Source organism: Hypanus sabinus, chromosome 7, assembly GCF_030144855.1.
Source record: "Hypanus sabinus isolate sHypSab1 chromosome 7, sHypSab1.hap1, whole genome shotgun sequence".
Lineage (NCBI taxonomy): Eukaryota > Metazoa > Chordata > Chondrichthyes > Myliobatiformes > Dasyatidae > Hypanus > Hypanus sabinus.
In genome coordinates this window covers 99538057-99547614 of record NC_082712.1, presented here as the reverse complement: position 1 = coordinate 99547614, position 9558 = coordinate 99538057, and the positions used below count along the sequence as shown (strand labels likewise).

The 9558-nt window shown below is 53.7% G+C and overlaps 1 protein-coding gene across 1 annotated transcript; it reads right to left on the bottom strand.

Moving 5' to 3' along the window:
* Positions 1 to 718: 718 nt before the first annotated feature.
* LOC132397046 (enolase) lies at positions 719 to 8478 on the bottom strand. Its single transcript, XM_059975292.1, has 12 exons — positions 8416 to 8478; positions 7831 to 7924; positions 7541 to 7636; positions 6998 to 7056; positions 6087 to 6156; positions 5871 to 6004; positions 5467 to 5689; positions 3951 to 4148; positions 3524 to 3725; positions 2067 to 2175; positions 1907 to 1965; positions 719 to 1070 (listed from the first exon to the last, which is right to left on the bottom strand). The coding sequence occupies exons 2-12, from the start codon at positions 7913 to 7915 to the stop codon at positions 1001 to 1003; spliced, it is 1305 nt and encodes a 434-aa protein (XP_059831275.1). The 5' UTR covers positions 7916 to 7924; positions 8416 to 8478; the 3' UTR covers positions 719 to 1000.
* Between the last annotated feature and the right edge of the window lie 1080 nt (positions 8479 to 9558).

Genomic DNA, 9558 nt, shown 5'->3' with positions numbered 1-9558 from the left:
TGCAGTGGCCAACTGATTTCCAATTCCAGTGCAGTGTTTCCTGTCAGTAACCCACACTTTGCAATCTATGACCAGTTACATTCTTATCAACCCTGCTGGTGATTCTTTTACTGTCTAGACACCATTTTCACAGCCGTTCTGGTCATCTTTCTGGTAGTGAAAATGCTTGTCCCCTCATATCGGTCATTTCAGCACTGTGGTGGGGCTGGCTGACCACTGACCTTTGGGAGGGGTGGGCAGCAATGACCATATCACCCTGCAACTGCAAATTCCTACTGGCTCCTCAGCCACCTGATGTGGTGAGACTAACTTACCAGCAACACACAACTGCTGAGACTCAGTCAGTGAAGACAGCTCTCTGGAAGCTCAAGGCTAGGCTGAGCTGAAGCATTGCCGTCTCCAGCAGTTTGTACAACAACCCCACCAAAACAGGCTCAGCTTTGTGTTTGATCACTGGTTTTGGCTGTCAAGCTTGCAGCAGCTCTGGTGACCAGCACCCACCCGAGGGAGCCCTGGCTGGTCCCCTGCTCCTTTCAGCTTCTGGGTTCTTAAGCATCTAACTGCTGGGCAGCCACCCAATCTCCTCACCCCCAGAACAGGTATTGCCCCCAACACAAGGAGACAGTGCAAGGGTCACTATTTACAGTATACAGCTGAGTGAGGGTCAGTTTCCCCGCAGTGTAGGAGGGTTGACCGTTTGCACAATTTACAACACAAGGACAGAGCAAGCGTTACTGTTTATTTATGGTGTACAACGCACAACAGTGCAAGGATCATTGTTTGTTCAGTGTACGACGCTAGACAGAGGAAGCATCAATATTTATCCACGGTGTACGGCACACACCCGTGCAGAGGTCATCATTGCATATTAACTGATGGGTTGGAAGAAGAGGAAAGGGAAATACAGTAATTCATAATTCTGACAGTGGCCGACATGTCGGGTCTCCGTGAGCGTTAGCTGCCTTGTTGCTCCCGTCTCCCTCAATATCTGTCACACTCACTACTTTCCCAAGGGCCGTCGGAAGTTACGTCCTGCGAACTTTGCTTTGTCTCCCAGTTCTTCTTCAATCCTGCAGGAAGCATGGGAAGAGTTAGTTAACAGAACAGGCCCTTCAGCCCAAGTTGTGCTGGCCCAGCTAAAGCACAACTCCCTCCATCCTTACATTCGCGTACCTATCCAAACATCTCTTAAAAGCCTCTATTTGTCTCTTCCACCAAACCAGGCAGCATATTCCAGGCAATCATCACTAGAAAAAAAACTTACCCTTCACATCCCCTTTGAACCTGCCCCTCTCACCTTCAACCTGCCCCTCTCACCTTCAACCTGCCCCTCTCACCTTCAACCTGCCCCTCTCACCTTCAACACATGCCCTCTGGTATTAAGACATTTCTCAGATAAAGCTTTACAAGATTGAGAGACACAGAGTAAATGCCCTATCAGGTCGACCCTCAGCCTCCGCCACTGCACAACAATCCATGTTTATTCAGCCTCCCATGATAGCACACACTCTCTTATCTAGGCAGCATCCTGGTGAATTTATTCTGTAGCCTCTCCAAAGCCTCAACTCCCAAGGCTGCCTTCCCCATCCCCAGGTAAGCAGGGACATGGACCCAGGTACAACAATATCAAACGTTTACAGGTATATGGCCAAAGACAGGGCACGGGCACCAGTGGGTGAATCATGGAGAGCATGGATAGTAGGCCGAAGGCTATGTTGACCCACAATGGTGAGCCAACTGCACAGGCACAGAGGAAACAAACCCTCAACACCTCCCAAAGTTGTACACAAAGAGGTCGGAGGCAGGGTGAGGGTGGGACAATGACAGAACACTGAACCAGCCTGCTCTCCCCCCCCCCCCCCCCACCCCCAATACCCAAAAACCACCCTCTGGACCTGAGTCTCACCTCATCAGCTGGTTGTACTTGGACAGACGCTCAGACCGACAGGGGGCACCAGTCTTGATCTGCAGGAAAGAACAAGTGTCAGAGACCCATCAGAGAGCTCTCCCCCCTCTGATCAGTCAAACAGAGCCGCCCCCGCCCCCCACTATAGAATCTGACTCACCTGGCCGGTGCACAAGCCCACAACCAGGTCAGCGATGAAAGGATCCTCTGTCTCGCCAGAGCGGTGACTCACCATCACACCCCAGCCACTGGACTGGGCCAGTTTGCAGCTGGGAACACAAGAAGCTGGTTAGAATGAGAGAGCGAGCCTGCCTACCTACCCCACTCCAAGCGGGTAGAGCTGGTTCAAACCCACCGCAGACGCGCAGACTCCAGTCAGACGGCATGGAGTGGGGAGAATGGTGAGTGAAATGGGCAATTGTGGTCAGGACAGACTCGATGAGGTGAAAGGCGTGTCCTCACATTCCATAACACCTTGGGACACTGCAGAGCACAAACCAGCCCTTCAGCCCATCTAGTCCGTGCCTGGTCCAATCAACCCACACCTGGACAATAGCCCTCAATACCCATCCCGTTGTGTTCCTATCAAATTTCCTCTTAAATCTTATAATCGAATCTGCATCCACCACCTGTGCTGGCAGCTTGTTCCACACTCTCGACATCCTCTGAGGGAAGAAATTTCCCCTCATGTTCCCCTTAATTTACACTTTTCACCGTTAACCTATGATCTGCAGTGTTAGTCACACCCAACCCGAGTGGAAAAAGCCTCTATCTATACCCCTCAGTTTTGTATACGTTTATCAAAACTCCTAACATTGTCCTACACTCCAGGAAGTAAAGTCCAAAGCTACTCATCCTTTCCCTAATACCCAAGTTCCAGCAACATCTGTGTATGCCGTCAAAGATCAACGTGGAGGCAGGTGAGTGGATCACCGACAGAAGATTGGATAAATGGGGTGTGGCTTCTTAGGTTCTCGGGAAGTCAGCTGCAGGGGAATGTAGTTACAGTAAGTACTGAGAGATGGGCGATATCCTGGGAGCAGTGCCCAAGTGTGGACTGTGCCACATCTCCATCGTTGCCAAGGAGAGAGGAGGGATAGAGTTGGTAACAGGGACACGTGTTTCTATATTTAACCCGTGATCTCTCAGGCAGCGGCAGTAGGGAAAGGTCAGATGTCTCCAGGTCACTACTCCAAATGGCTGTGGCATTTCAAGTTGCGTCTCATAACCCAAGTTACCCTTTCCATTGCTGTCGGTTTCTGTAGCCTTGTGATGGCTTCATTGATAACAGGAGGGAGGCAATTCAGCTCATCAATCTCTGCTAGCTTACTCACGCCTCATTTCCTCTAAAGTACACTGCTCACGGGAGCCCACATAAGATCTCAAAGCAGAATGCGTGCTTGAATTCCCCACCTCCACAACTACCAGACACTCCCTGATGCCCTCAGAACACCTCTCCAACTCCACTCTACCCCTCATGCCCCATCTCCCCAACACTGATCCCAAGTCGCCCCTCCACGTCTCACCACACATTCTCCCTAGCCCCTGCACCTCAACCTTTGATGCTGCTACGCAAAACCATGACCCCCCCCCCGTGCCCTTCCCTGCCCCACTCACGCCTTGATGGACTCTGTAACTGTGCCAATCTGGTTCACTTTCAGCAGGAGGCAGTTACAAGCCTTCTTGTCCACAGCTGTCTGGATGCGCTTGGGGTTTGTGACAGTGAGATCATCCCCAACGATCTGGATGGTCATATCCTTGGTGAATTTGCTCCAGTTCTCCCAGTCGTCCTGGTCAAAGGGATCCTCGATGGACACCACTGAGTGAGGGAGAGAGAGTCAGCGAGCAGAGCCTCATTACCCCTCCTGGTCATTACTGGGAGTGGGGTCTGGAAGAGTCAGGGATCAGAACCCAAAGACCCTCCTCCAGTCACAAAACCCTCACCTCCGACATCTCCGTTACCCCGCAACCCTCACCCCAGTCACAACCCCTTCTGCCCCAATCACCCACCCCCTGCCCAGTCACATACCCCCTTCCCACTTACCTGGGTAGTTACTGACAAAGCTCTTGTACAGGTCTGCCAGCTTGTCGCCTGAGATGTAACGGCTGGGGTCGTCCGGAGACTTGAAGTCCAGGTCGTACTGCCCCTTGCGGAAGAACTCTGATGCTGCCACGTCCATCCCGATGACCACCTTGTCTGTATAGCCGGCCTTCTCGAGGGCAGACTTCAGCAGCTCCAGAGCTAGGGAGAAATCCAGGTGGATTTTAACCCCAGCACCCAGTGGATCCCCCCACTGCCGCCTCCAAAGAAACTCCCCTTAGCCCCAGCATCCCTGTCGAACACTTCTCCCCATCCCTCCTCTGACCCTCAAACACAAGCCACAACCCCAACCCTAATCTGGGGGCTCAAGATGCCATGGACAGTCACAGAGCAAACCCCTGGCACCATTCAGAGACCAAAGTTCAGTGCAGTGCCCAGACTGTTCCCAGAGACCCAGCCGGCAAATTCTCCAAGCGACGCAAAGTTGTCACTGATCTTGTTACCTCTCCACTGCTAAATTGGGCCCTGACATTTGAAAGTGAAGGTCAAAGGCCATACTCGAGGTGCTGATAACAAAGGTCAGCCCACACACCCTTCCCACAGACAAGCAGCAGCTGCCCTGGAGACTTGGTACACTGCCCACCAACAGCTAGTGCCCCTGCTCAGCAACCTGCTCCATCTCAAAAGAGAAGCCGATAGCCAGCAAGCACTGTCATTGCGTCATCAGCTATCAGACGCATTCATTTCCAAAGGGCTGAGTTTTTTTTTAAAAAGCTGAGGCTTTTTAGGGTGGTGGCCAGACCATATTGAGAATATGGAGAGTAATTTTGAGTCCTGTATCTACGGGAGGATATGCCAGTCACGAGAATGAAGGTGGGAATGAAAGGAGCATTGATGAATTTGGGCCCCATACTCGGAGTTAAGGATGGTTGGTGGGATACCATTGCACTTACTGGACATTGAGAAGTCTGGGTAGAGGATGTTTCCTATTGTGGGGGAAATCTAGTGCCAAAGGGCACAGCCTCAGAACTGAGGGACATCCCTTTAGATCTGAAATGAGGACAGAGGACGGTGAACCTCTGGAATTCATTGCCAGAGGTGTCGGAGGTACATTTAAGACAGAAATTGTTAAGGTTCTTGATTGGCAAGGGTTAGGGTTAACGGGGAGAAGGTGGAAGAATGTGGGTAGATGGCAGTTGGCACCCATGCATAATGATCTGCGATCCCGAGAACTGTGATCCGTGGCTAGGAACTGTCCACCCCTGTCGGCAGCCCAGGTTCATATGAGGGTGCTGTGGGCCCCTGGGGAAGGTGCAAGTAGCAGGCCAGGGGAGACAACCCTGGGCAACTTCACTCTGGGCCCCATGGTGGTGGTGGAGGGATTTCTCAGCGGTTTGGGGGAAGAGGGGAGGGAAGGTGAGAACCCCTCATCTTTTGGCCACACTTTACATGTCTAGTGCACCTGAAGCAGAGACTTTGAATGATGAATGCCCTCACCTCTCAACAGAACATCTCTTACCTTCGTTATTCTCCAAGATGTTGGGAGCGAAGCCCCCCTCGTCACCCACGTTGGTGGCATCCTTGCCATACTTGGCCTTGATGACGTTCTTAAGGTTGTGGTAGACCTCAGCCCCGATGCGCATGGCCTCCTTGAAGGTTGCAGCCCCCACTGGCAGGATCATGAACTCCTGCATGGCCAGCTTGTTGCCCGCGTGGGAGCCACCATTGATCACATTGAAAGCCTGCAAGACAAGAGAGTGGGGTGAGGCCAGCTTGTCTGCCGACACAAGGCCAGTGAGAAACTGCCTCCCACCCGCCCCACCCCACCCCAAGCAGCCTGCCTCGCTCCGAGCTGTGACCGAGCCCTCCCCACCAGGATTGGGACGTGCACAGGCTGGGGAGAGGACAGTGAAAAGCACTCACCGGGACTGGGAGAATCACTTCCGCGTTACCAGCGAGGTCGGCAATGTGGCGATATAGAGGCACACCTCTCTCCTTTGCTGCAGCCTTGCAAACAGCCAGGGAGACTCCCAGAATGGCATTGGCACCAAACTTAGCTGTGGAACAAGAGCGACAATTACCACTGAATCTGGCAACACAGCAAGTAAAATAGGGAAGAGGGGTTGGAGCCACTCTTACATTTGTTCTCGGTCCCATCGAGTTTCAGCATGAAGTTATCAATTTTCTCCTGATCCACCACACTCAGATTCTGCAGACAAAGCGGACGGTTAGAACTGACCCACCATGTCCCAGAAGGATTTCACAATGCAGCACGAGCACTGACCCATCTCCTGGACGGAGCGCACTTCAAAAACTTAATAAATCAGGGACACAATGGGCCATTAATTCCTAAGGCAGCCTGCACACACATGCTGGAGGAACTCAGCAGGTCAGGCGGTACAGAAGGAGGGGAATAAACAGTCGACGTTTTGGACCAAGACGGGAAATGAGGGATGAGAATAAGGAGGTTGGGGGAGTGGAAGTAGTACAAGATGGCGGCTGGCAAGTGTGTCCAGGTCTGGTGGCCGGGTGAAGTAAAATGCTGGGAGGTGAAAGGTGGACAAGGCTGAAAGAAATGAGACAGTAGAGCAGAGTGGACCATGGAAGAAAGGGAAGGAGGGAGGTGAGGAGGCAAAAAAAGTGGGAGGGGTGCCAGAATTGGAAATAAAGAGGAGGCGGGGAGGGAGAAGTTAGAGCAATCAATGCTCAGGTTGGAGGCTATCCCGAAGGAACATGAGGTGTTGCTCCTCCAACCCAAGAGTGGCCTCTTCGTGCCTGTAGACTGCTCGGTAGTCCCAGTCCCTCTCCAGCCTCAAATAAGAAGCAGAGGGTTTCAGCAGCAGCCCAATACGAAGCACAGGCCAGGGTGCTGGCATGCCTGCAGTCTTTGCCCTCTGCTTCTGCAGGCATAGGGCCAAGCAGGGTGCAGAGGGGACGATCCCAGGAGCTCTGGGCTGGGATCTCATTGAAACTTACAGGATACTGAAAAGCCTACACTGAGTGGATGTCTCTTTGAGGGTATGGACACAGTGAGGAGGTAGGGACATTACCTGCTTGATGAGCTCAGGGGCCAAAGTGTCATTGATGTTCTGCACGGCCTTCAGGACCCCTGTGGGAACAAGAAAACAGATGATCGATGGTTGTGCGCAAGTCACAGCCAGCACGGTTTTCAGCCTGACACACTGCACAGAAGCTGATCTCCTAGCAACCAGAGCAGAGGCGCCCGACAGATGGCCTCTCTGCTCAGTAAGTGATTGCAACTTAATCTACAGAATAAATGAGACAAGGCTGCAGGAGGGGGTGGGGGAGAGGGCAAGTCACTGACCTGCTGTTCAGTGGAAAGACCACTGTCCTTCTGTTACCATGGGGCTCAGCTGATCCAGTTTCAGGGGAACTGACCCCAGGGGTGGGGGGGGGTGGCATTGTTACTCTGGCCGGGGCAGTGATCCAGATCCCCCACCCCCACCATTGGATCAGCCCCAGCTGCTCAGCTTCACACTCGTTTAATGGGGGATGGGGGGGGGGTGTAGAGGGGAATAATGTTGGCCATTACCCTCGTGTTCCCAATTGTGGGCCAACTGCAAATTCCTTACCTTTGCCCAGGTACCGGGTCTTGTCACCATCTCTTAACTCCAGAGCCTCATAGATGCCTGTGGATGCTCCACTGGGCACCGCAGCACGGAAATGACCTGGGGTGGGGGGGGGGGAGAGAGAAACCAGGGGTCAGAATAGCCATAACAACAGCCAGCTCCAGTCAGTGGCACCACCCCACGCCCAACCGTCCCCCCTCACCGCCGTGGTCCCACCCACCATGTCCTCCTGCTATGGGACCCTTCATCCACCCGCATCCTTTCCGGTCCCCGTGCCCGCGTGGGCAGCTCACCTTTGGCCGTGTACAGATCGACTTCGACCGTGGGGTTTCCCCTGGAGTCCAGGATCTCCCGGGCGTGTATCTTCTGGATAGACATCTTCCGTTCCTGCGACACATCGATCGACCCGTTACCGGAGAAAGGAAGTGCGGACGGTGCACGGTGGGGGTGGGGAGAGAAGAAGAAAGAGGAGAGCGGGGTATTCCCGGCCCCAGAATCTGGGGTGCAGGGTGAGGAACCCGTGGAATCCCGCCACACCATTGGCCCAAACCCTGAGGAGCAGCGTGCCCGACACCGGCGGGCCAGCCGTGTGCCAATGGGCCGAACGGCCCGATTGAGATCTACAAACACGTGGACACAAGCCGGGCGATATGATTGAACTGGAGGGGAGAAAGGGGAGGCTGGATGAGCGATATTGGAAGTGGCAAGGGAAAACGAAGTGGGTGGGGGAATTAATGAGCAGCAGCAGCTCACCCGCGTCCCCCCAGTGCGGTCTCGGAAAACCCTTACGGCCCCTCATCCTATGCATACTCAGACACCTGCAGACTCCGGAACCCACCCTCGTACCCCCAGTCCGTCCACACCCCCCAGACACGAACCTGCCTCGTCGCCGCTCTGCCGCTCGCTGACGCAGCCACTTCCTGCTCTGCCTTTTAAATCCTCCCCACCCCGCCCCTCGCCGCGCCGCGCCGCGCCAGGGACCGTCCACATTTTCCGGGCGCTCTCTCCTCCGCACACGTGTTCCAAATCGCGGCCCGCCTCTCTCTGCTCGCCGGCACGCTGAAACCCAATCCCCGCCACCCCACCCTCCAGCTCGGCTGCACTGACCTAACTTGGCCAAGAGATCGGACTTACGCTGACTCCCCTTCACCATTCCATCCTCGTCTTCTCTATAACCTCCTTCCCTCCTACTCTTCCTCTCTCCTGTAATCTTCCTCCACCCTCCCCACCTCCTTCTTTACCCCACCTTCCTTTCTCACTCACTTCTCCCCTTCCCCCTTCTTTACCCCATCCTCCTTTCTCACCCACTTCTCCCTTCCCCCTTCTTTACCCCACCTTCTTTTCTCACCCACTTCTCCCCTTCCCCCTTCTTTACCCCACCTTCCTTTCTCACTCACTTCTCCCCTTCCCCCTTCTTTACCCCATCCTCCTTTCTCATCTACTTCTCCCCTTCCCCCTTATTTACCCACCCTCCCTCTATAATCATGCCTTCAGTAACCTCAATCCCCTCCTCCTCCGTCACCCTTTCCCGACCTACTCGAGAACGTAACCATCAACCAGCCATCAGCTCCGTCACGCATGCTCTTTCTCCCAGCCTCTTGGCTACAACCCTTGCCTAACCCACGCTCAGAATCTTTGGGACAGAACTCCCATAAATCCGGGTAAGAAATTACAAAGGCCCGCAACTCTGAGAGGAAACTCTTCCTCCAATCTGTATGAGATGGGCCACTGAGACACGAGGAGGCAGACGCCGGAGTCTGGAGCAGCACACAGTCGGCTGCAGAAACTCAGCGGGTCGAGCAGCGTCTGTAGCCCCTCTCTCTAGATTGTACGTCATTTGAAATGGTTTATGGCTGGTTCTAGATATTCCGGGGGATCCCTCTCAGATTACCTCCATTATGTTTGTTTTTGCTATGAAATTCTCTCTCATTATTCTAAATGTGTTGGCTTAGCCTCAACAGCCAAGGTACAGACCGAGGTCTGGCTCCAGACCCTGAGGTCTCCAGCTCTTGGTCATTTTA